Source organism: Diachasma alloeum, unplaced genomic scaffold, assembly GCF_001412515.2.
Source record: "Diachasma alloeum isolate Michigan unplaced genomic scaffold, Dall2.0 Dall_scaffold_00277, whole genome shotgun sequence".
In the NCBI taxonomy this organism is placed as follows: domain Eukaryota; kingdom Metazoa; phylum Arthropoda; class Insecta; order Hymenoptera; family Braconidae; genus Diachasma; species Diachasma alloeum.
In genome coordinates this window covers 2,071,572-2,096,895 of record NW_021680416.1, presented here as the reverse complement: position 1 = coordinate 2,096,895, position 25,324 = coordinate 2,071,572, and the positions used below count along the sequence as shown (strand labels likewise).

Below are 25,324 nucleotides of genomic sequence, written 5' to 3'. Positions count from 1 at the left end.
GTATTGTAATTCAATTCTGTCTGCACACATGTCGAACCAGCGAGTTTTGATAGAGCTGGGGAAATTACTGGAAATTACAATGAAAATAACTTGCATGCACAGGTACACGTTGAGTTTCAACTTTCGAGTATCGGTAGATTGTCCTCCGCCATCGTTAACCCTCAACCCATTCAACTCGTATTCCATGCAAATCGAATGCATTGACACAACATTTGACTTACACTTGCAATTTCGTTTCATCAATAATGGATGGGGATGTTAATTTTGAAAACTACGAAATTTAATCAGACTCTTTTTTTTTAATTGAGGTCACCCAATCCGTTCAACAATGCATTGCATTTCGGTTTCAAGGGGCATTCGCATTTAAGTTTCAAGGGGTTTTCAAACTTTTGCCAATTAGCGTTTTCAATTACTGTGGAATCGAGACAATAAAGTATTAATCGCCCATTGGCATATTCTCGATTGTGAAAATTTATCTTCATACTTTGACTTCAAATTGAATTTCGAAAATTTAGCGAGTGTTATTGGAGTGGGGAAATGAACAGTCGATCTGATCTCATTAAGGGGAGACTACTAGGAGGTTTGAAAGTCGCAGGATATTGGAATGAAATTTCTCATAGGGGAGGGGAGCGCAAAACGGACCGCAGGGCAAAACGGACCACTGACAAAAAATTGAGAATTTTTGTAAAAAAATTCTCAATTCGAGGGGCTCTAGTTTTGAGCGACAAAGGTTATTTTTTAATTATTCAAAAAATGCGTGAAATAACAATTACGATTTAGTTATTTGAAATTCACCTCCTACACAACTAATTTCGTTTTTTTTTAAATAAAAAATTGCACTATTCAAGTAAAATTGCCCGAAAAATGTTTTTGCAAGAATCGAGAATGTAGTTTTAATATTTTTAGGATAATTTTTCGCCAATTATCATTTTCAATTACTATGAAATCGAGACAATAAAGTATCAATCGCCCATTGGAATCTTCATCGCGAAAATTTTTCTTCATAATTTGACTTCAAATTGAATTTTGAAAATTCAGCCAATATTCTCAAAGTGGGAAAATGAACAGTCGACCGCATCTCATTAACTCTTACAAAATACCGCAAGAACTTCTTTTTTGCAAAGTACAACGAGAAATAAATAGATCGACTCCACAGAAATCCCGTCATTTCTCTTGAATTCAGAGATGTTTTCTGAAAACTGAACTTCGAGCGAAGTCCGCTCGTGTATTTTCACCACTTCAATATTGACCTTCTCGGGAAAAAAATTCTTTTGTAGGAATTCTACCTCAAATTAGAACATACTGCCCGTTTTGCCCCATTTTTTTTTCGATCTATTGCGAAAATTAATGTTGCCACATTAGTTTTAGCAATTTATCTTCATGCTTTGATTCAAATTGAATTTTTTAAATTCACCGAGTATTATTGAAGTTGGGAAATGAACAGTTGACCGTAACTCATTAACTTTTCCAGAATCCCTCGAGAACGATTTTTGCAGAGTGAAACGAGAAGTACATAAATAGACTCCACAGAAATCTTGTCATATCTGTTGAATTCAGAGATGTACTCCGGGAACGAAACTTCGAGAGAAGTCCACTCGTACACTTTCACCACTTCAATATTGACATCTTCAAAAACTCAATATATCTCTCGGAAAGAACAAAGAACAATTTCTCTTTTGCGGGAATTCTATCCCAAATTAAAAATGACAGCCCGTTGTTTGCCAGTTTTTTTAGAGATATTGCAAAAATTAAATTTTGTCAATTAAATTTTTGATATCAGTATTTCACAAATCTTCCGAGTAAAACCGGTTTTTTCTTAACTACGAGCATTAGAATCGAAAATAAAAATCTTTGCTTGAAGTGTTTCTACTTATTTCGGCATTATGTTTATTGAAAACTGATAAGATCATATATTTATTTCAATGGGAATCTTTTAATTATGTGAAGTCAATTATTCATTAATTTCAAATGTTAATGAATACATTGTTTTCGCTATTTAAACTATGATTTCAATTCTATCTAAAGTCTTCGTTTGAATGTAAGAAACATGTGTTTTTGTATTGAAAAAAAATTGTTTATTCGACGGGGATAAAAATGCAAATTAAAATTAAGTTTATTCGATTCAAATAAAGTTTATTTAAGGGGAGACTCAATAAGGGGGGTATCTCTGGGAGTACTTATCTCCGTTTACCACTTCACTACTGAATTGACAAATTGATAATTGCAAATGGTTGAATATACAGTCTAGTCTCTACTGTAGCCTCCCCAGTCTAGCCTCCCCTATCCAAACTGTAAAAGATACTTGGATAGGGGAGGGTAGGGTAAAACGGACACTTTTGACTTTTTTTGAAATATTTATGACGTGTTGAATTGTTCATGAAATGGAATAATTTTAGTTTTCAATTAAAAAATAATGATTCTTCTTCGTGATGAGCTTAGACTGAGCTCAATTGATAAATCTGTTTCTGAGTTATGAATATTTTAAAAAAAGTCAAAAGTGTCCATTTTACCCTACCCTACCCATCCAATTTCACAAATAACTTTTTTCAGAAAATTACGTGTATTTATGGCGAGATATTTTTCGAGAGAAGATAATATTATATTAATAGAATAAATGTAGCTATAATGTCGTAAGCTGTCACATTTTAATTATTTTGACAGTCCCAAGAGTCTATCAACAGTGAAATACGATTGGAGTTATTATTTTAGTTAATAAGGAGAGTGATAGACACTAATGAACAGTGATTTATTGAAGAATAACAGAGAAAAATCCAATTCACATCAACTGGTTTAAAATGTTGATATCTCCGTTATAATAGTAAAATGGGATTAAAAATTCCTTGACTGAGGTTTCGGATGGTTAAAAAAACAATAAAAATGCATAAATTATAGTAATATCTTAATACTTCACAGAAATGTCGGCAATTAATAAATAAATCTCAATTGATAAATCTGTTTCTGAGTTATGAATATTTTTTAAAAAGTCAAGTGTCCATTTTACCCTGCCCTCCCCTATCCTTAACTGTTCATCTATTGGTGCGTTTACCCTACCCATCCGATACAGACTTATCATTGAAACAACAAAAACTTACGGCAAACGGCGGGATCTTCGTCGGAGCGATCGAAGCAGTCCGGCTCGGTGTCGCAGTGCCAAGCCCCCGGTATACACTTTCCATTTTTGCACTTGAATTCCGTGTCCTTGCAGGATTCAGCTGTTGGAGAATCATCGTTCATTGAATAATCACGTCCAAAACTCACAACAAGTGTCGATGAGCACAGAATAATGTAAATAAAGGTGAACCCGAGTCTCTCGCAAAACATTTTAGCGTGAAAACGAAATCGATATTAGCGGGAATCAACAATCACAGTCACTTTTAACCGAAATTACTGCACCATGTCGGGGATATCAATTCAATTCCCCCGATAATTCATTTCAACGCGAGAGAAAATTTTTTTCGAGAGTGAGTGATGGTCGGTCGGACGCCGGCGAAAGCTGTAAGCGCTCGACACGCGCGGACCTTCCTTATATATAGCTACTTGTACACACGTGATTACGCGGGATGAGTGTGAGTGGCTGATTATCGTGTGTGTAGTGGGACGAATAGGATCGCATGGTTTATTACAGGTGGGCATTTATCCCCTTCCTGCGGGGGACATCATCGCGGATTATTTGGATGAATAAACCCGGGAAATGGTTTGCTGGGGCAGCGCTGGGTTGTCATGCATTTTCGGGGTTTCGTTAATGCGCGGAGAGAATTATTCAATTTCGGAATTTTTCCGGAGTGCTTCGTCATTTTTATCTGAATGGAAAGAGGGAAATTTTTAACAGGGAACTTGCGAATTTTCAATTTGGAAGTTTAGGTGAGCTCAATTTTAAATTAACCCTAGATTGGTCACCATGCGAGGGAATTGCCGCAACGTGTCGTTTTTTTCGTCTTGTCACCGGCTGGTTGACCGGAAAAATCCGAGAAAATTTGAATTCGTCAATTAAAGTATCTGGAAAATTTTAGTATTGTTTTTTTAATATTACATCCCAAATTCTGGAAAAAAAAATCATTTCCAACAGTTGAACGATTTTTTCCCATGTTAAATGAAATTGCCCGTTGTGCGACGTTGCTGGAAATTTGTTAAACGCGCCCGGGCAGTGTAGAGTGAATTCGGCAACGCTGGAGCCTAAATAACACGGCGGCAAATCCCCGCGGCGGTGACCAGAGTCGCAAGTTCCCGTCAGGTGACCAAACTAGGGTTAAAACGTGAATATTCAGTATCAATTTCTGGGGGATTTTGAATTTTGAGTTTACAATTCTCGCCGATTTTTTTCATCAACTTGTCAATTTCCAATTAGGACATTTCTTGGAATTCTTTGAATAAGGAAATTACTTGATACAAATTTCAAGAAAATATACCGGGAATTTAATCGTTTTCTTGTTGAGACAATCATTGAATTCGATCTAGAAGCAATCGAAATCATGTTTTTGCCAACGTTTCGCAAACATTTCAGTCTGCATTCAGTCTGCGGGGTAAGTTGCTCCGATACTGCAGTATTCACCCGAAAGCCATAACAATGAAATAATGAAATTGAAAATTAAATTTAACGAACTAAATTACCCAAAAATTACCCAATTTATATTTGAATTTTTTAAAATCAAAACCTGAATATTTAGGGCTAAACGATACAAAATTTTCAATTAATTGAAAATTTAAGAACATTCCCCTGAATTCCCTTGACCTCTATAAATTTTCATGGAATAATTTAACTGAAATTTACAGTTTTCATTGATTTTTTAAATAAAATTGTGAATTTTCAATCACGAAATTTCTTGGAATTTCATTAGAACTGAGTCGATGAAAAATTAAAAAAAAAAGTACCGTAAGTTTTCGCCAAAAATTAAAATTGATATTCAAATTTTTATTTCAATTCAATTTTTCAAAATTTGATTCGCTTTGAATCGTTCAAAATAAAATTTATGAGCGGAAATGAATCATGAAATTGGAAATTTCACTGACGATTCAAGGAAATTCCAAATTTTTGAGCCACACAGAGACAAAAATTCCCCAACTTAATTGAATTTTCAATCAAACCCTGAATACGTGCAATGTATAATTGTTCGGCAGGATAAATTTGTCTCAGTACAATAATTCAAAAATATACTTCAGCGATGGCATCACATCGTCCGAATTTATTGGTTTCACCTGTTCCCTCGAGTTTTCGTATAAAACTTTGGGGAAACAGATGAAATATATAAAAACGTCACCACCCATAAATTTTTCATTTTCCAGGGGCTCTTTGCCTCACCTTTGTCCCCNCCCCGAGTCGCCGAGTTTTATGTCCACGGGTGAAGAGCTACGGAAAATCAATTGGTGGGAGAGGTCATATGATTAAATAAAAAAAAACAATAGGTTTATTGAATTGAATCATCGCGAGGGACTTAGTTTCGCAGTTGAGGGGAGGGAACAAGTCGATTCTTCAGCTCGAATCATGTCGTTTATGCGTGGAAATGTGAAGATAATTTTTTTGAAAATCGAAACCACTCGTTTTTGAAACACTAATTGGATAATTAATAACTAAAATGAATGGAAGCTTCGTAATCGTTCAAATTTGAGTTTGGGATTTTTTGTGTTATATCAATCCATTATGATCTGAAATAATGAATCTGTAGAATTCAAATTTTTTTTTAAAAGTAGATATTGTTGAGTTCGATCCATCAACATTAATTGAAATTAAATTCAGTAGCGAAGTGGTAAAAGGAAATAAGTCAATTTCGACTATTGACTAGTTTTCATTCAATATCTCGGAATCTAAGGAAGGTAGCAAAATTTTTGTTATAACCTTTTTTGTGGAGCCGGTTAAGTGCTACAACAAATGTAATTATGAAAATTTCGCTATCTTCCTTAGATTCGGAAATATTCCTCAAAAACTCAACTGGGAAACAAGTCGACTTATCTCCGTTTACCACTTCACTATTGAATTCATATGTCAATTTTTAGAATTTTCAATTTTCTCAAAAATCGTTTTCTCCACGAAAGGTTAAACAAATATTCTGAATTTATTGAATGATGGCTCTAAAAAATTGTTTCGATGTTCCTTCAACCGAATTCGAAGCTGAAGACGATGGCACTAGTCGTTGTTTTGATTTACAGAATAATTTTTTAAAATTTATGATTTGCTGAAAATTAAAATTCCGGAGATACTTTTGGATTTCCTGCCTCAAATTAATTCAATCATAGTTTGAAATATTTGTTTCAATGCCACCCTGTCAGTTACATCTGTTGGTTTAATTTTCATGTTGATTTTTGCAAATTAATTTTTTTTTCAAAATTTCCCTGAAAGTGAATTTTCCGACGATTTCTTCAAACTAAGTATTTCAAACTCATTCAATTATGGATGAAAAAAGTTATTCTATTACCATTTCATCGAAATTTGAAGATAATATAGACAGCATCAATCATTCATTTGATTTTTGCAAGAATTTTCCCAAGAAATTTAAAACAATTGTTTAAGGAAGAAATATAATTCAATTTAACAAAATAATATGTGATGTGCAAAATGACCTTTCGCATAAGCATATTGCCAATTTGTTAGCAAAAAAAAATTGTTAGCTATGCTATATAAAGCCAAGAGCAATTTCCCACTTGTTATTACCATAAAATTATTTACTTTTTTCGACAAGTGAAGAGGGAAGAGTGAAGGATAGAAACCCGACGATTTTCTACACAGAACAATTCCTGAAGCGTCAATCAATTCATGTTGTAGTATGAAACCTGCAGTGGAGTAATAAAACGTAATAGAATATTTCAGCGGCCGTTAAGTTTTAAATTATCTCCATAATCAGTGACTTCCAGACACTCACTGGCTTTTTTTCTCAGAATCACGTGCTTTCGAGCTGAATCGAAAATTACAAGTCATGAAGCATATTTTTTTTCAATCTTATCATGGCGAGGATATTAATTTTCAAACGGCAGTGAAGGATAAATGAAAGTTAAATTAATCACCTTCGTTGAATATGAAATTATCTCGATATAGAGTGATTTTAGGGGAAAATGTCAAAAAAAATTTTTTGTTGGGAATTTTCTCAGGAAGAAAAATGATTTTTTGATATTTTCTTCTAAAATCAGTCGTTTTCGGTATAATCAAACAATTATAAAAATAAATTACTGTTTCATTCGAAACTTTTTCATTTTTTCTTTCTGAATATACAAATTTCTGAAATTACAGTGAAGAATTAATCGAATCTATATTCTTCACCTCATGCTGACTATTGAATTATATCAATAACCAGTGATTTGAAGAGAAAAATGAGTAATTTTGCAAGAAAAAGTCAAAAGAAATTATTTATTGGACAAAATTACTCCAAAAAACCCCTCCGAGATGAATAAACAATCATAAAACACGAATTCCATCCTTTCCTAACTGATGACAATAAAGATATCGATTTTCTAATAACAGCGAAAAATAAATGGAAGTCAGACCTTCACCTCTTGCTTAACATTGAATTATCTCGATAACGACGGAGTTTAGGAAAAAATGTCAATAAGTACTATTTCTTGTAAATTTTCTGAGCTACAAAAAAGCTCTTCTGACATTTTCTCCTAAAACCACTAATTCCTGTGAGAAATCAACAATAACGAAACCATTAAGAATCGCGTAATCGCGGTTTCCATCTCCACTCCAGCATAAATCCCCAGAAATTCGATACGATTGAAATCTCATATCGCGAACTCCTACAAAAGAAATGCAACTCAATGCAGCGATAAAAAATCCGTCGACTCGTACCATCCAGCAGTGCTAAAAAAATTTATTACTCCCATATTGTCTTGATTTCCAAGAAAAAAAAATCGTATCAGCAATTTTCTCCAACATCTAAATTGTCCAAGGTTTCCATTGATTTTCCGTTGAATTCCGGGTGGCACCTTGAACTGTACCATTATTGTAGGTCGTCTTCAGCACGAATGTGTACCATTGAATTTCCAGGAATCAAAGAGAAGGTCTGTATTCGCCTCAAGGGAATATAGTATCCCGGCGTCTTTACAGTGAATCGTTTATTCCCGACTGGAGAAATAAAATTAAATCGAGAGAAAAAACTGAGGGAATAAAAACTGTAGTGCAACGAAGTATTTTATGCTCCTCGTCGCGAGCATTTTTTAAAGATATTCAAGTATTTTTTACAGTTTTGTGCAGACCACACTATAGATTCAACGATTTTCAATTCTTAAATTTGTGTCAATTAAATTGCGTGAGAAAAATTTGAAAAAAATCATGAATATTCAGCGTCATTCAAATTACATTTTGCCCAGAATTATTATTTTTTTACATCGCACCTTGATTTGTTGTTTATAAATAAATAATTCAAATTATTTAAACTTTCGGAAATCTCTTTTTTTAGGCATGAAATCGATTTCTGGTAAAATTCTGAATGTGAATGAATTTGTTACGATTCTGAAGAAATTATTTTTATGGTAGAAAATAACCATCTCATAATTGTCTCATAATTTTCAAAAATTGCAATTTTATAAATTATTTCATCACTCTTCCCCCAAAAGTAAACTTCCTAATTTTTTCAGACTTTTAAAATGTTTCCTAAGGATTCAGTATCGAGATTCAAATTCAGACCTGTAAAGTTTGGATAATAAAATCATTGTAAAACTAGGGGGCTTTGCTCCCGGCTCGCTTCGCTCACCAAACCCGGGGGGGCTCGCCCCCCCCCCACTCGCTTCGCTCCCCCCCCAATCTCGTTTCCGTATGTTTGGTGGATTATATAGAAGATGACCCCCATATGACCCTCATGGCTCCATATGATCGCCATATAACAGTAATATGATACTTATATGACCCTCGTGACCCTTTTTGACCCTCGTAAACCCTGAAAATTTTTGCGTTATCTTACTTCACCAAATTATTATACAGCGATTTCCGGAAAATTCGTTAAATTTCCGTATAATTCTTACTTGATCAGATCTATCGTTCGTCCTTTTTTACTCGTCTTTCTACATAATAAAAAAACTAGGAGGCTTAAAAATTCCGGAGGCGCCCCTGATTCTGACCCTTATCTGTGACCCTGATGTTACCATTGAGAATGAATTATTATCTGTATCGTTCTAGAATGTTTACATCTCCATAGGTTCATATGGGGTCATGTGGGAGTCAAATCCTAAAAAAAAATAATAAGAGTATACCTCATACTATTCTATGTAAATAAATGGAAAGGCGCCGATTGGGATATTTTAAAAATAATAAAAATCTCAATGTTTCAGAGAAGGTAAATTATTCTGTCATTTTTTTTCTACGTATTATGAGCACCTAAACATACTCAAGAAGATTGCGGGGAGGGGGCGAGCGAAGTGAGCGAGGGAGGGGGCGCGGCCCCCTAGTCTTCAAATAAAAATTCTCTGCAAATGTATTTTACTGCTTTACCCTTCGTATCACAATCTTTTTTACTGCATATTTCCCGTGTACTTGAATTTACTTGATGGAAATTCACTAAATCGATAAAAAGAAATTAATATCTTTCACAAAAATTAAATTTTAGAATTTTTCAAGGAACATTTCTGATGATGACGACATCATAAAAATGTCTGACGAGAATTTTTTGGTGGAAACATTATTTTTTGCCCACACGTAAATTCATTCAACGCGACAAAAGGTCTTTTCAGATGAACATGTAATGTTTTGCTTTATTTGTTGGCAAAGCTAATTGAGAGAAAACTCTCAGTGCAAGCGCAAATGCACGAGCTTTCGTGAGTAATAAAATAAACTCACAAATATATACCGTAAATTCCGTCTATTTTCACGACTGCTGACGCATTGAATGTTATCTCTAGTCATCGTGTGCCAACAGTCGAGTCTTCAACAATAATTATAGGGGATAAAAAATAATGCATTTTAAAGGCTGATGGATTGATGAAAAACATTGCATCATTGGGCTTGAAGAGATGCACGAGAGGTCATTGTGTTTCGAGTGCAAGGACAAATGCCTTTACGATGCACGAGGAGAAATCGTTGTATCGATTACACACGTTGTACGTTGTCTAGTAAGTCGTGTTGTTGATTGTGCCGCACGCAGGCGCACCTCCTCGTTTATCTACGATCCGAGGATTTCCTTTTTCTGAATTGTCTCGCGCACTGGATTATCCTAAACGGAGACTTGTCGACCGACTTTGTTGTGCGACCAACCAGTTTTTAAAAAATGGAATTAGTTGAGACGTTATTTATTCAAAAAATAATTTAAGGATGTGTCGTCGACTATTTATTGAGTGGAGAGGTAGAACGAGAGGGTCAGCTTCTGGTTTATGATGAATTCTTTCAGATGTGGGGGGGGGATAGAAAAAAATTTTAGAAGGCTTTATTGGGGGGCAGAATGAGAGATTTACGAATAAAAATTTTTATTGAGGAAAATTTTTATTTTAAGAACATGTCTCAAACTTTCACACTTGAGATTCAAAAATGAAAAAAAAAAATTCATGCATTTTTTTCGATTTTTATCAAAAGCTAGGGGGCTACGCCCCCTGCTCGCCAACCCGTATGACCCTCATATAGCCCCATATGAACTCCATGACCCTTATGTTGATCCCCATGATCCTTATTTGCATCCTTATTCTGACCTTTGTGACCCTTATTTCGACCCTTAACTTCAGATACCATATTTTCATCCCTAATCTGACCCTCATGATCCTTATTCTGATCCTCATAACCCTTATTTTGACCCTCGTGACCCTTAATCCGACCCTTGTGACACTATCTCACCTTCCTGACCCTTGTGATACTCAACCTGACCCTCGCTACCTATATTCTGACCCTTATGAGCCTTATTTTGACCCTCGTGAACTTAATCTGACCCTCCTGCCCCTAGTGACACTCAATCTGACCCTCATGACCCTTATTCTGATCGTTGTCACCTATAGTTTGATCCTCATGACCCTTATTTTGACCTTCATGACCCTTATTCTAACTCTCGTGACCCTTAATTTTGCAGTTTTAATTTCGAGTACCAAATTTGGATTTTTATAATATCGAAAGATCGTTTTCTTGAAAAAATACTCGGAAACTGAAGTTGCTATTGCCCAAAAAAAAATTGGTCTATTCTATAAACTCTGAAGAGCATTTCCCCCAGAAAAAATTGCCCCAACTACTTGGACATCTTCAAGTAAATAGTTTCTTATCCTAAGGGCAATGCATGTCGCAACCACGAGTTTCTCAAGATCAGTACCTCAGTACAAAGAACAAGAAACTTTAACTCTCCCGGAGCACTTCCCACGAAAATTCCGCAAAAATCCCCAAAATAATGTCAAAGTTTCCCTTACAATTCTCTAATTATATATTGAAGACTCGTTCGAGATTCAATTCCCAAAAAAAAAATCTCATTACGTCATAGTGAGTGCGGAAACAGCAAGATACCGACGGAAGTGCGAAGAGGGGAGGAAAAAACGGTGAAAATTCAGTAAATTCCAGTTTCTTACGAAATGAACCTGCCTCGGAAGTCTCAACACCGGGGGGGAAATCCCCGTGCCTCAGACGTTGAATGGATGACTTATTTCAATCCAGTATCAACTTCATCAAGAGGCCGTCATACCCGTGCATCGATTATGCACCGATATAACTAAACCTGGCGACGTTAAATGACAGGCCCACTTGATTCCTTCAATATGCCCCCGATCATATTCTCTCACGTGTTATACGTCAAACGACTGCACTCTGGATTCTGCTGGCACCAGTGGCTTTCACCGTAATTACATGGTGAGACGAGGCAAGCCAACGTGTTCCTGACGCAACATCATATATTTCAGGCCTTGTATCGGGAGTGACGATTGTTAGAAGAGGGACTAAAATGTGGGAAAATAATTAACGAAAGGGACGGCGGGGGGAAAAAATCTTCCTGGCGCCAGGCTGGAGTGAGAGAGAGAGAGAGAAAGGGGGGGAGGAAGGGCGTGGTATTTGTGAACGGACGCATTTTTATCTGATGCAAGATCTGTCGGAGGCTGCGCGATGCACTTCGCTGAAGCCAATAAACCGAAAAAGGAGAGAAAAAATCATGGACGCGAAAAACCAGCTCAGTCTTCTCGTCTGATACTGAACATTTCATCATCCTTAGTTGTTATTTTTTTTAGGGGTTCAAGTGCATGGAGGAAGAGATTCGCAAGATTAGAAATGGGAAAATTATGAGTATGAGGTTGTCTGATTGTTCTGCTCGTGGGAATTGGTTTTTTGCATAATTAGTAATTATAAAAAAATGCGGTTTCCTCCATGTAGACTAGGTAATTATTCGTTATCTATTCTATGTGGAGGGAAAAGCGTAATGAAGATAGTCCAGAGGACTCTTTATTCAAAAGTTTTCTATTCATTTCAATAATATTTTTTGAAGATTATTATTTTAATCATCAAATTTGATTTTTTTATGAACGAACATTATTAGATATTAATGAATTTGTTCTCTTTGTGCTCTAAACAATAATTTAATTTTTGACTGAATTTTCAAGTGAAGTCTTCATATGGATCAAGGAAACTTTCATATTTAAATCATATTTAATAAAGAACTAGCCATTTGATGCGAATAAAAAGGAAAAAAAATCAATATTCAATGACAGTTTTTTTTATCTGGGGTTGAAGAACAAATAAAAGAATTAAAAATGATCCACATTATGACCATGAGCTTGTTGGATTGTTGACTGCTCCTGAGAATTGATTTTTTGTACAATTGCCGAGGAAAACTCACGATAAAAATAGTCGAGAAGACTCTTTATTCAAATTTTTTTATTCATTTAAATAAAATTAATAAACTCATCGATTTATCTCAATAGAAATGTGTTAATTATATGGAATAAATAATTAATTTATTCAAAATGAAAGGTCATTGCTTATTGATAAATTTCGATGAAAGAAATTTTGATCATATTTTTTTTTTAATTCAACGGGATGCATACATTTTTTTTCAGTGCACGACGGGAGAGAATGGAAATATAAAAAATGGAGAAATGATGATAATGATCAGGTTAAATTATCTTGTTCCTGACAGTCCATTTTTTGTACAATTTCCCCTTCTATTTCCCCACGAAAATGTCAATATAGAAATTGATTGTGGATGTTCAAAACAGTTTTATTTCTTCGATTGTGGTGCAATACCAGAGTGTAATATTTATAGCTTCCTGATATGCTTTAAATAATGTAAAAGCACTTTGTGCTATCTGTTCGTTTTCCTATTTCTTATTTGAGCCAGCCCTTGATGAACTATCGATTTGTTGCTGTGATAGAAATTGTCTTTTCATCGATCGAGAAAGCGGGGAAATGGAGTGGGATAAAATAGAACCGTATGAAGCTCGATCCCATCTATAAAAGATGAACATTTCGTGAAGCTGTTCTATATCGACGTTTGTTTTTATTGTGTCAAAAATACGTATTATCAAATGATCATAACTTCTGTGCCATCTGGGCCATCAAAGTTTACATAACAAAGACACAATGGCATATAAGCAACTACTAAAGTCACAATTACAATTTCCGTTGAATTAAATTATACAAGATCTATGCGCGTGCTCGATTTGTTGAAATGAAGAAATGGAATTCATTAAATTTCATTTTCTCATGAATACCTTATAAATATTGATAATGAATCAAAGATATTTCGACTAATGATTGAAGTGAATAGCGAAGTAGAGTAAAAGAATGTATAAAGAATTTTACATTTTCAATTAATTATCTTCAATTTTTTAACATAATCGGTCTTCATAAAAGGACAGAATTTATTGATTTCACCGATGATATATATACATGTGAAATACATATATTATATATATATAATATATGACGTGATAAAAAAATTTCCCACTGAAGAATTTGAAAATGTCGCGTGTTTTTTTTGTGAATAACTTCGTGTCACATATTGACCAATCAGAATTAAGGATTAGCGGTCAGGCAGTTTCGAGATATTTCGATATACAACTTCACGTTTCTTTCATCTTTAGTAAATAGGATTTCTATACCGAAATATATCTACACTGAGAGAAAAACGACAAAGTTCTCAAACAAGTCTTACTTGTGCCAAGAAAATCGTTTTTTGAAAATTATCAAAAAATTATTTTTTTGCGCCAAACAAGCAGAGAGTGCGCTGGAATGAAAATTTTTTGTCGCAAAAATAGATTTAGTAGTTTAAAAAAAATTGCATTCTCTGTATACGCAAGAAATGTCATTTTTAGCACTACTCCTTCGTTATTCGATACTCCCATACGTATTTTGCCCCCGAAAAATCTTTGTTTTATGCGAAACAAGGGATAGTAGTTTTTCGTTTCGACTGTCTAATAATCACAGACAAGAAATGAACCCTTAAATGAAACAATAATAGTGATATGATAGCAATCTTGTAACTTAGGGATAAAATATTTGTTGATCAATTTTCCTCTATAGGAGATTTTCATCCTGGAAAGGCACCGTCTGATGTGAATTATCCGCCTCTTGAGCCAAATATTCCCTTGCTGTCGAAAGCAGAGCAATTATTCATGTTTGAGACTTTCAAATTCGAACCAAATAAATTCTTTTTTGGCAATTTTCAACTGGCGATTTTGTTGGCCCAAACAAGACTTGTTTGACAACGTGTTTGTTTTTCTCTTAATGTATATGTCTATTCTATTCTATACTATTCTATTCTGTATATAGAATATATAAAATAGAATATAGTAATAGAATATATTTTATATATTCTACATTTCTATCTATCTAATAAACATATTGAAATTGTCTGACCGCTAATCCTCAATTCTAATTAGTCGATCAGTCGCGTAAATTTATTCGCAATATCAGCCTAATTTTGTGATAAATATTCATGTATTAATTGATAATTCAAGTAAATTAGAGAATTCTCCTCTTCGTGTTGCTCAAAAATGTCAAATATTGAATTTTATTGAATTTCACGCAAAAATCGAAATTTAATTCCTTTCTCTAATTCGAATTCCATGTCGCACTCCTGAAAATTATTACTAAATTGCACAAGAAATTTCACTTTTTTCCTCAATTCGCAATGCGCTGGCTGGGCAGTTGGAACGAAAATTCTCTAGCACCAGATGACAATAAAAAGGTGCGATAAAACACCACTCAGCTAATTCTCATTACCTCAAAAGAAATTGTGAGGACATTACCAGAAGTTTCCAGTCATTCGAGAGCTTATAAAGAGAGCTTTGTCACGACGCCAAAGTTTATCACATCCTTTCCACCGGAAGCGCATGCCATTGCCAGTGGCGAAATATGTTCTGGTATTCTGGGGTCAGAGTCCAGTGTAGAACGAAAGTAAAAACACTACATTTGGGATATATGTATCACCATAACATAATTGTTTCTACCGTTTCTACATAATTGTTTCTTTTATTGCATCGATTATTTCCGCTTTTATAATCGCGATACGATTATTGAATTTTTATATACAACCCAAATCCCTAAACAAATATTTAACATATTTCATTCACATACAAATATTCTTGCGAATTTTAACACGGATCCCCAAATTTTATCTACTTCGTGCAATAATAATCAAGTGTCGGTATATTGCGGACCAGCGCTGAGGCCCCAAAATTGTAATCTTTTTTTTTTTAGTGGACAATTTTCTCGAATTCAGTGTGAAAATAGTATATTTCAATACAAGCGCGGAAATGTCTTTTTGGCTCGAGGAAGGTTTATAGCACGAGCCGAAGGCTCGTGCGTAAAATTTCACTTTATCGCGGAGCGTGCGTAAAAATTCACTTTACGCACAAGTGATGAAAAAGTGTTTTTTGACCCGTGGGAGGTGTGCACTCACCGAAGAGTCAAAGAACACATTTCCCACGAGTGTCGAACCCTACTTTTCATCACAATGTATAAAAAGTGGGAGTATAAAAATGTATAAAAATTTCACTTTACGCACAGGTGACGAAATAGAACTTTTCAGTCTGATTGAAACATCTCTCTAGCAGATGCTGGAATGAAATCACATTCTTAAACAATCACAACTTTATTCAAATATCTACTAGAGAGATGTTTCAATCAGGGTGAGACTCTATCTTAACCAAAGTCATGTGCAAAACATATCAATTTGTTTGTTATTTTAAATGGAAGTATCTAATACGTCAGGAGTGGTTTCAATCAGGCTGTTCTATTTTCCTTCAATTGCAATCGAATTTCATCAACCGCAAGTAGATAACTCAATGACGTATTGGTCTTAAACTTTGAAAAGTACGTTTCATTCGACGATATCGAGAGCTTCGAGGATTCTAGGCCGAATATAAGGTAAGTTTTTGGAGCAGCGATCTCACAACAGTCGCCAGATGCCTCGAATCGATAGTGCCACAATGCTACAGTTGAATTAGGGATGATACGGATGATTCCAGTCTAGAGGCTGGGGAGAATATGCGCATTATATTTTTTCCTTCATCGCTTCGGGAGAGGGAGTACAGATCAATGGAATTATAGGCGTATGCAGGAGGAAGCTTATCGCAGCGGACTGATCGACTCGAGAAGTTCGATTGGAGATTTTACCGGGGAATGGTTTCAACAGATTTCGAAATTTTTGGTAGTTTAAAAGGGTTACTGTCCCCTCTGCCAATTTCAAAGACATTCACAATTTGAAAATTACTTGAATATGGAATATTTAGCGGAAATGAAATACTGACTTTTATTACGTTCAGGGTATTCAAGTAATTCAGTTCAGTTTTTTTTCGAAATTCTTTTCAGAAATTTATGTCTTCGATTGAAGTTCCATTTGACTCTGAATTAACTCTGAAGATGAAAATTCAGTAGCGAAGCGGTAAAACGTTTTAAGTTGAGTTAGCTTTCCGCTGATTTATTGAGGAATATCTCCGAATCTAAGGGAGATAGCGAAATTTTCGTAATGAACTTTTTCGCAGGTCTCATTTCGCTCTACAAAAAAGGTTATAACAAAAATTTTGCAAACTGGCTTAGATTCCGAGATATTCATTGAAAACTGACCAATAGTGAAAATTGACTTGGAACGGTTTACCGCTTTGCTACTGAATGTAATTCTTCATTCTGGACCATGAGGAGAAATGTTGAAAATTTAAAACATTCTAGTCTGGTGATAGTGTTGTGAACTTATTAATGTTTTTATTGTTAAGTGCCTAATTGTTAAGAAGCCTGAGGAAGCTTAAATTGTGAGCGAAACATCGCGAATTGGCAATAATCTAGTGCAGCTTATTGTTTTCTCCACATTTGCCATTTCACATTTTCCTACTTTTTGATACAAACTATGGAGACGATTTTACGATCAATTCTCCGCAATTAACGACAAAGAAAAAAAAATCATCTTAAGCGTAAAATGCGATGTTTTTTTTTTATAAATTACACAGAAATAAATCGTAAAATACGTTTCTATGAAGATCGTAATTTACTATCTCTTAAGTGTGAAATACACTCAATGAAATGTAAAAGACGCTTTCTTTGAGCGCAATTTACGTTTTTATTTTTACCGTAAAATACGTCTTTCTGAAGCCTGAACTCCGATATTCATGACGGAAAAAAACTCCAAACATCATATTGACGTTAAGTATAAATTACGTTTTGCTAAGCATAATTTATGGTTTGCTTAACGTAATTTACGTTTAGGTTTTTCTGTGTGTACTTGCCCAACCCCTCGTTCAATCCAGTCCGTAGACTGTATTTTCGCTCCAATAAGTCGATCATGTGAAAGGTCAATATTACATTGTGAAAAAGGCTTTGTAAACAATTGGAATCTAAATAATGCCCCTATGTACTTCGCAGGAATGTCAACATGAGAGATGACGGAAGGTTCAGATTTTCAATGCAAAATTTCTTGGAAATATTTCCTCTCGCATAATTTTTTTCCTCAGATAACAAGTCACTAAAAATGATTGTTGCATTTTTACTTGAGTTATCTTTCAAATCGTGAATTCCATCTCCATGAGCTGCATTTTGAATGGCGTAATCGATCGCAGCGATATTCATGTGGAAGGATTTTCCATGACGTCTCCTGCCTCTGCATGCGATTAATTCGCAAATAACAGAAAGGTCTTTGAGGGTGCCCGAGTCGAATAATTGGATCTGACAAGTTCTACTTAGGTCTTTCCGTTCAGAACTGGATAGGTCTTGGGAAGCCTCTTCCCAAGTGCTTCCGAGACCTTTCTACCTCTGGTTATGTCCCATTTCAGCACTCGTTAGGTGTAAGCAGGACTTGTATTCAGACTTGCCAAATCCTTGCCGGTCCCCGTAATTCTATGGGCCTATATTAAATCTGGGTTCATATCCCCGTTTACGCATGCGTTATTGAAATACAAAATGCAATTATTGTTTTTTTTTTTAATCTCGAAAATCGACATTTCACGAGAGGGTGGAGGGGAGCCGTATGTATGCGGAGGCTTGAAATTTTTACCCAACAAGGGGAGAAGGTTGCAGAATCTATTCTAGCCACTCTTGTCCCTCCGCTTTTGCATGCGTTGTCTAAATAAAAAATGAAATTGTTAACAAATCTGACCCTTGTTCCAAGTGAAAATGAAAATTTTTTATTTCGACATTTTTGGCGCTTCCGAGGGTGTCATTGCCATTGGTAAGATCTGACCCTTTGACTCCGGGTGAAAATTTTTTTTTTTCAATTTTGACTTTTTCCACATACTTTTGAGAGTTCTGAATAGCCCGTCGCTTAAATAGTTGGAATCAACGTTCACCCGGCTAAAAAATTCGATTTTGGCGAAAGTCGACTTTCCTCCTGGAAAACGGAAAATATGACCCTTTGAAAATCTGAAAAAAAAAACTTTCTCAGTTTTCATTTTTTCCATGTACTTTTGAGAGTTCTGAATAGCCCGTCGCTTAAATAGTTGGAATCAACGTTCACCCGGCTAAAAAATTCGATTTTGGCGAAAGTCGACTTTCCTCCTGGAAAACGGAAAATATGACCCTTTGAAAATCTGAAAAAAAAACTCTCAGTTTTCATTTTTTCCATGTACTTTTGAGAGTTCTGAATAGCCCGTCGCTTAAATAGTTGGAATCAACGTTCACCCGGCTAAAAAATTCGATTTTGGCGAAAGTCGACTTTCCCCCTGGAAAAACCGAAAATCTGACCCGTTGGCACCGGATGAAAAAAAAAATTTTCATTTCGACATTTCCGGAGACTCCGAGGATTTCATTCATGGGTTGTTATTGCGACCTGTGAGGAACTATTCGGTCATTGACATTGACGTTTTTTCAATTGTTTGTTTCGATATCAACGAGACTAAATATTAATCGAATCACGAGCTTGACGAAGCTAAAATAATTAGCGAAACGTCGCAAAATGACAATTAGATAAATGCCACTCATTTTTCTCCGACCTCCCTCAATATTTTTGGATAACTAACAACAATGGGGATGAACCAGAACACAAAGTGTAATATGAAGTCAACAATTTTGTACCAAAAATATTTTCCCCCGCGTTATTCCCATCAACCACAAGCCCCCCCGTTGATAGATATTCCACCATCCACAAACACTCACACATTCGATTGAATACTCCATTGAAATCTCAGGAGTTGTCGAGATGAGGACCTTCTGAAGGAGCGAGAGATGCGGGTAATGGGTTTCTCTCAAAGGAATTCCAGGAATTAATTGAACGTATATTCCTCGTTAGTGAATTGTTGTCAGAAGATAGGCGTGTTCCCACTTCGAATCCACTTCGACTCCCCGTAGCTTAAGATAAACCCAGGAGATGCCCAACGAGGGTTAAGTGGAGGGTCTCTCCTTTTAAAGTGCTACAGGGTTATCAGTATTTTCCTTTGATTCAGATCCTCACTGTTATACGGGTTATGGCAGCAACAATGGACCCATCGATTCATTGAAAATGCGATTGTCTTGGAAATTGATACACAAAGCTCGAGGAAATATCGAAGATCGTTTCCTGGTTCTCATACTGAGGACACTTTGATATTGAATAGCATGGAGTGCTCTATTTCAGGGATGTTTCCAGAGAATTGAAGAGAAATGTCTCCGGGTGGATATAAGTTTCAATTTATATGGATTTCCTTCATGCTTTTCAAATAAACTGTTCAATCACATTTTTTTCCCCAGCCTTTGAGCGATTCCTCGGATATTTTCAACTTGCAGAGGAGATTTTTATGGCGGCACTCATCGAGTCTTGAAGGATTCGGAGAAATTATCGTGAAGAAATGTATTTGGGACAGTCCTCTCAGTCAGGGAAATTCCCAAAAATATCTCTTTTTTCATCTCTTCTGAGGATTGTAATTATCATGTGACTTTAAATTTGGATAAGTTGTTTTGAATTGTGGGGAAGTATCGAGCGACTGATACTTCTATTTGTCTAGGAAATGTTTGAGATGATGAATTCAGTCCGGGTTTTTCTCAGCGTGATATACCATAATGTGAATATAAAATTCTACTGCATGTTTTCTAGTAATTAGATTGTGAAATCAATCGACGGAAACTTGGGAAAACTAATTTAAACTGAGGTAAATCAAGTTTCTACAAAAATTCAGGATTCATGTGAATTTAGTAGTTAATTGGTAAACGGTAACAAGTTCATTCAGCCCCGAGTTAATGAATCCGAGAGAGATAAAAATATTTTTGCAGCGATTCTTTTGTAGCTTTCATTCCACTCTACAAAGGAAAATTCTTGGAGTATTTCACTGTCGCTTGTAGATTCAGAGATATTCCTCTGAAGTTCAACAAGGAGATGCGTCGACTGTTACCTGTACCGCGTCATAACTAAACTACATTGTTGAATTCTGCAGAATGCGCACTCGAATGGAGGAAATCCACCTTTGTCAATTCCTTTTTGAACTGAAAATTGAATGGGTTCTTTGAAGGTGTGGAAATTATTATCAAGTTGGTAATATTTTTATAGACAATGATTAATCCATTGCGATGTCTTTCTCAGCAGAATATTCCATGATGTCAATAAATATAAAATCTACTGCATGATTTCTAGAAATTACCTTCGGGAATCAATTTATCAAGACTCAGGAAAACTAATTTAAACTGAGCTAAACTTAGTTTCTATAAAAATTCAGGATTCATGTGAAGTAATTCAGTAGTTAATTGGTAAAGGGTAACAAGTTCATTCAGCCCCGAGTTAACTTCTCGAGAAATACCTGTGAATCCGAGAGAGATAAAAATATTTTTGCAGCGATCCTTTTGTAGCTTTCATTCCACTCTACAAAGGAAGATTCTTGGAGAATTGTACTATCGCTCGTAGATTCAGAGATATTCCTCTAAAGTTCAACAAGGAGATGCGTCGACTGTTACCTGTACCACGTCATAACTAAACTACATTGTTGAATTCTGTAGAATGTGCACTCGAATGGAGGAAATCCACCTTTGTCAATCCCTTTTTGAACTGAAAATTGAATGGGTTCTTTGAAGGTGTGGAAATTATTATCAAGTTGGTAATATTTTTATAGACAATGATTAATCCATTCCGATGTCTTCCTCAGCAGAATATTCCATGATGTCAATGAATATAAAATCTACTGCATGATTTCTATAAATTACCTTCGGGAATCAATTTATCAAGACTCAGGAAAACTAATTTAAACTGAGCTAAACTTAGTTTCTATAAAAATTCAGGATTCATGTGAAGTAATTCAGTAGTTAATTGGTAAAGGGTAACAAGTTCATTCAGCCCCGAGTTAACTTCTCGAGAAATACCTGTGAATCCGAGAGAGATAAAAATATTTTTGCAGCGATCCTTTTGTAGCTTTCATTCCACTCTACGAAGGAAGATTCTTGGAGAATTGTACTATCGCTCGTAGATTCAGAGATATTCCTCTAAAGTTCAACAAGGAGATGCGTCGACTGTTACCTGTACCACGTCATAACTAAACTACATTGTTGAATTCTGTAGAATGTGCACTCGAATGGAGGAAATCCACCTTTGTCAATCCCTTTTTGAACTGAAAATTGAATGGGTTCTTTGAAGGTGTGGAAATTATTATCAAGTTGGTAATATTTTTATAGACAATGATTAATCCATTCCGATGTCTTTCTCAGCAGAATATTCCATGATGTCAATGAATATAAAATCTACTGCATGATTTCTATAAATTACCTTCGGGAATCAATTTATCAAGACTCAGGAAAACTAATTTAAACTGAGCTAAACTTAGTTTCTATAAAAATTCAGGATTCATGTGAAGTAATTCGCTAGTTAATTGGTAAACGGTAACAAGTTCATTCAGCCCCGAGTTAAGTTGTCGAGAAATACATCTGAATCCACAAGAGATGGAAATATTTTTGCAGAGATCCTTTTCTAAAATCATTTCTGTTCAATAACATTAATCAATTAATACTCAAATTTCTATTCAACCGTTTCATTTCTTACCAATTGATTATTCGGTCATGCATACATATACATGTTATTAATCAATTAACTATCCGTATTATCCCAGAATCTAGCACCCCCCCCCACCCTTTCTTATTAACGCATGCCTAAGCCCTGAGAAAATACATAAATTCACCGAATCCGTCGGATAAATAATCTTGAATTAATCAATCAATAAATTTTCCTTTTATTCCAACAAATTACTTTGTTGTTGGTAATAATATCCTCCCCCATTCGTCAAAACCAGTGTAGAATGCGTCGTCATAAAATTTAGATGTCCCTCTCTTATTAGATAATTCAATGACAAAAATTAGAATGAAAAGAGGCACTTGAAATCTTTAATGCGGTTTCTTTTGGTCGTCAATTCGGGTTAAGTGATCCATGAATAATTAAGAGGCCACGCCAGGTCGCACATCTTTTTTGTTGTTTTTTCATTACTAACAAATCAGTAGCGAAGTGGTAAATCGGTACAAGTCAAGTTTGATTATTGACCAGTTTTTAATGAATATCTCGGAATCTAAGAGAGATATCAAAATTTTTGTCAGAACCTTTTTTGTAGAGCCGATTGAGTGCTATAATAAATGTGATTACGAAAATGTCGCTATCTCTCTTGGATTTGACAATATTCCTCAAAAACTCAACTGGGAGATGAGTCGACTTAAACCGTTTTACCACTTCGCTACTGAAATTATTTTATTGAGGTTTCAAGTTGCATATTCTTGCGAGTCCACGTCAAAAAGCATCACCTGATACGAAACTGTTTTTTACGGTATTTCACGGTGCATGTAAATATTGATAGGACAAAAATATCGTCAATCGCGCGAAAATTTTTACACGAGACTCGGATTACCATTTGCTGTTGAATTCATCCACTCGTAAAGGATTATTCGTTTCAACAGGATTTGCTTAATTGATTCACACAATTGGTTGAATAGTTTTCAATGCACGAGAATATTTTGTCTATCCGCGAATATTCAGTGCAAAGTGCTACGAATTGTCCCTCAGAGTGAAATATTTTTCCATTTCCATGGCGTTAAACATAATGTTGAACTGGAATTTCACTCACGTTTACATTTCGTGGGACTCTCGTCAGAATTGTCGGTGCAGTCGTCGTGCCCGTCGCATACCCATGGCATCGGCAAGCATTTTCCATTGTCACACTGGAATTGCTTCAAGGGGCATGCTTTTTGCGCTGGAAATTAAATTCTTTGTGTTAAAATTTACATTGCGCCACCACTTAATTCTAGATTCTAGATGAAGAATGAATTTATTGTTGATGGGCAAATGGGAACGAGTGGAATTACTAATTTTTTTCATTTCATTAGAGAACAGATGTTTCAAGCAGGGATCCCCATTATTGAAGGTTTAAAATATATTGATTCAGTTTTTCAAATAATATTAATAATCTGATTTTTTACGAATAATGATATATTTAAAATTTGTTAATATGAAACTGTAAATTTACTACTAAGTGAATAATTCAAATTTCTTGAAAGGGGATTTTCGATTACACAAGTAATCGTCAATCTTCCTACCTCAAATTATTGATTTGTAAAATAGTTTAAAATTCTAATATTTGAATTGATGATAATCGGGCGAGGCCGGAAGGTTGGAAAAAAAGCAGCCATTTTTTTCTTTTTTTTTTTTTACGTATTCGTTAAATGATGGAAAAGGCGTGTGCTAAGTTTCAGACTGCTGGGGAGCATGGTTAATTTGTTATGAATTTTTGAAAAAGTGGTCATTTAACCCGTGATCTTATGGAAATCACAAAAAAAACTGCAAAACCCAAGGAAAAAATGCAGCCAAAATCATGAAACTTTAGACACATTTAGAACATGTGATCAATGATTTTTTGAGTGAAAAAGATTGTCGCCTAGGAGCATTGTTTATTAATAATAGCGAAAAAAGTACTGAAAAATGAAATTTCTGCGCACGCAGCCCAAACGAGCAGCAACGTCGCAAGTACCGATCGGGTGGGGGTAGCGCGGTCAATTTAAACGGCTCTTGAGAGAGAGCGATGAAGCGTTGTAATTGGAGCTCCCTCGAGCCAGTGGTACCGGCTCCTGGTGGAAAAAAAAACTACCGACGATGTTGCCACTTTTTCGCATGGATTAATATTTTTTCATTTATTATAAAAACACAATCTGAAAACCATTTAATGCGTGGAACAGATACAATTAAATTTGATTAGCTCCAAAAATAATTTTTAACCGGAGATACTCCCTAATATTGCCTGAATTTTAACTGTGTGAACTTGGAGTCGAAGTTTGATAAATCGATTTTTTTCTTATAGTATCGATTGTACTCAGTGAGTGCCTAAATGTACCACATTCTATTTCGTTTGTGCCACGCATTCCTAGACGTAAGGGGTGCGGGAAAAATCGTGCAGCGACGGAAATGAAGGTACGGAAAACATTTTCATGAGCAAGGATTCGGCATGGATAGTACTTGTATGTACTATATTTTTACATTTCATTTATCAACCCCTTCAATACTTTACCCGCTTCTAAAATCTTAAATGTATGAAGGACGTCAGGAAAACATACAGATAGCTTCTAAATCGTTAGTACTCGTTTGTACCAACGAAAATTATTCATTATTATTATTATTCTCCTCATCAAATCACCTGATTCCATTTTTATCAACCGTAAAATCATCGTAATGGATGCCATATGTAGTTCGTAAAGTTTTGATGTGGGTACAAACGTCTCGTCTTCCGTACTTCCACTCCCATCGCAGTACAAACGGAACAATTTACTGTACATGATAATGAGACCAAGTACAAACCATTAAGAGCTTCAAAAACAGACGTAGATTATTAAAAAAAATGATACAAACGTTTTTCTGAATTTTTCCGAGATAATCGCGAAAAACGAAATCGCCAAAAAAAATTAATTTAATTTATCTGGTATAGGGTTTAGGACGTGGAAAAACGTAATTTTGAGCCGTCCATCTTTCTATACGGAACCCAAAATTGGTTTTAAGGCTCTATCTCTCATAGTTTCCGAGATAATCGCGAAAAACGAAATCGC

General features: G+C 35.2%; 1 protein-coding gene across 3 annotated transcripts in view; it reads right to left on the bottom strand.

The window, feature by feature from the left end:
• LOC107038097 (low-density lipoprotein receptor 2) overlaps nt 1-25,324 on the bottom strand; it is a 64,700-nt gene that overhangs the window by 22,336 nt on the left and 17,040 nt on the right. For all 3 annotated transcript variants that reach the window (XM_015256978.1, XM_015256977.1, XM_015256979.1), the window contains exons 2-3: nt 23,359-23,484; nt 3,093-3,212 (exon numbers count right to left, since the gene is read on the bottom strand). In XM_015256978.1, the coding sequence (XP_015112464.1) occupies nt 3,093-3,212; nt 23,359-23,484 (246 nt within the window). The remainder of the gene's footprint in view (nt 1-3,092; nt 3,213-23,358; nt 23,485-25,324) is intronic.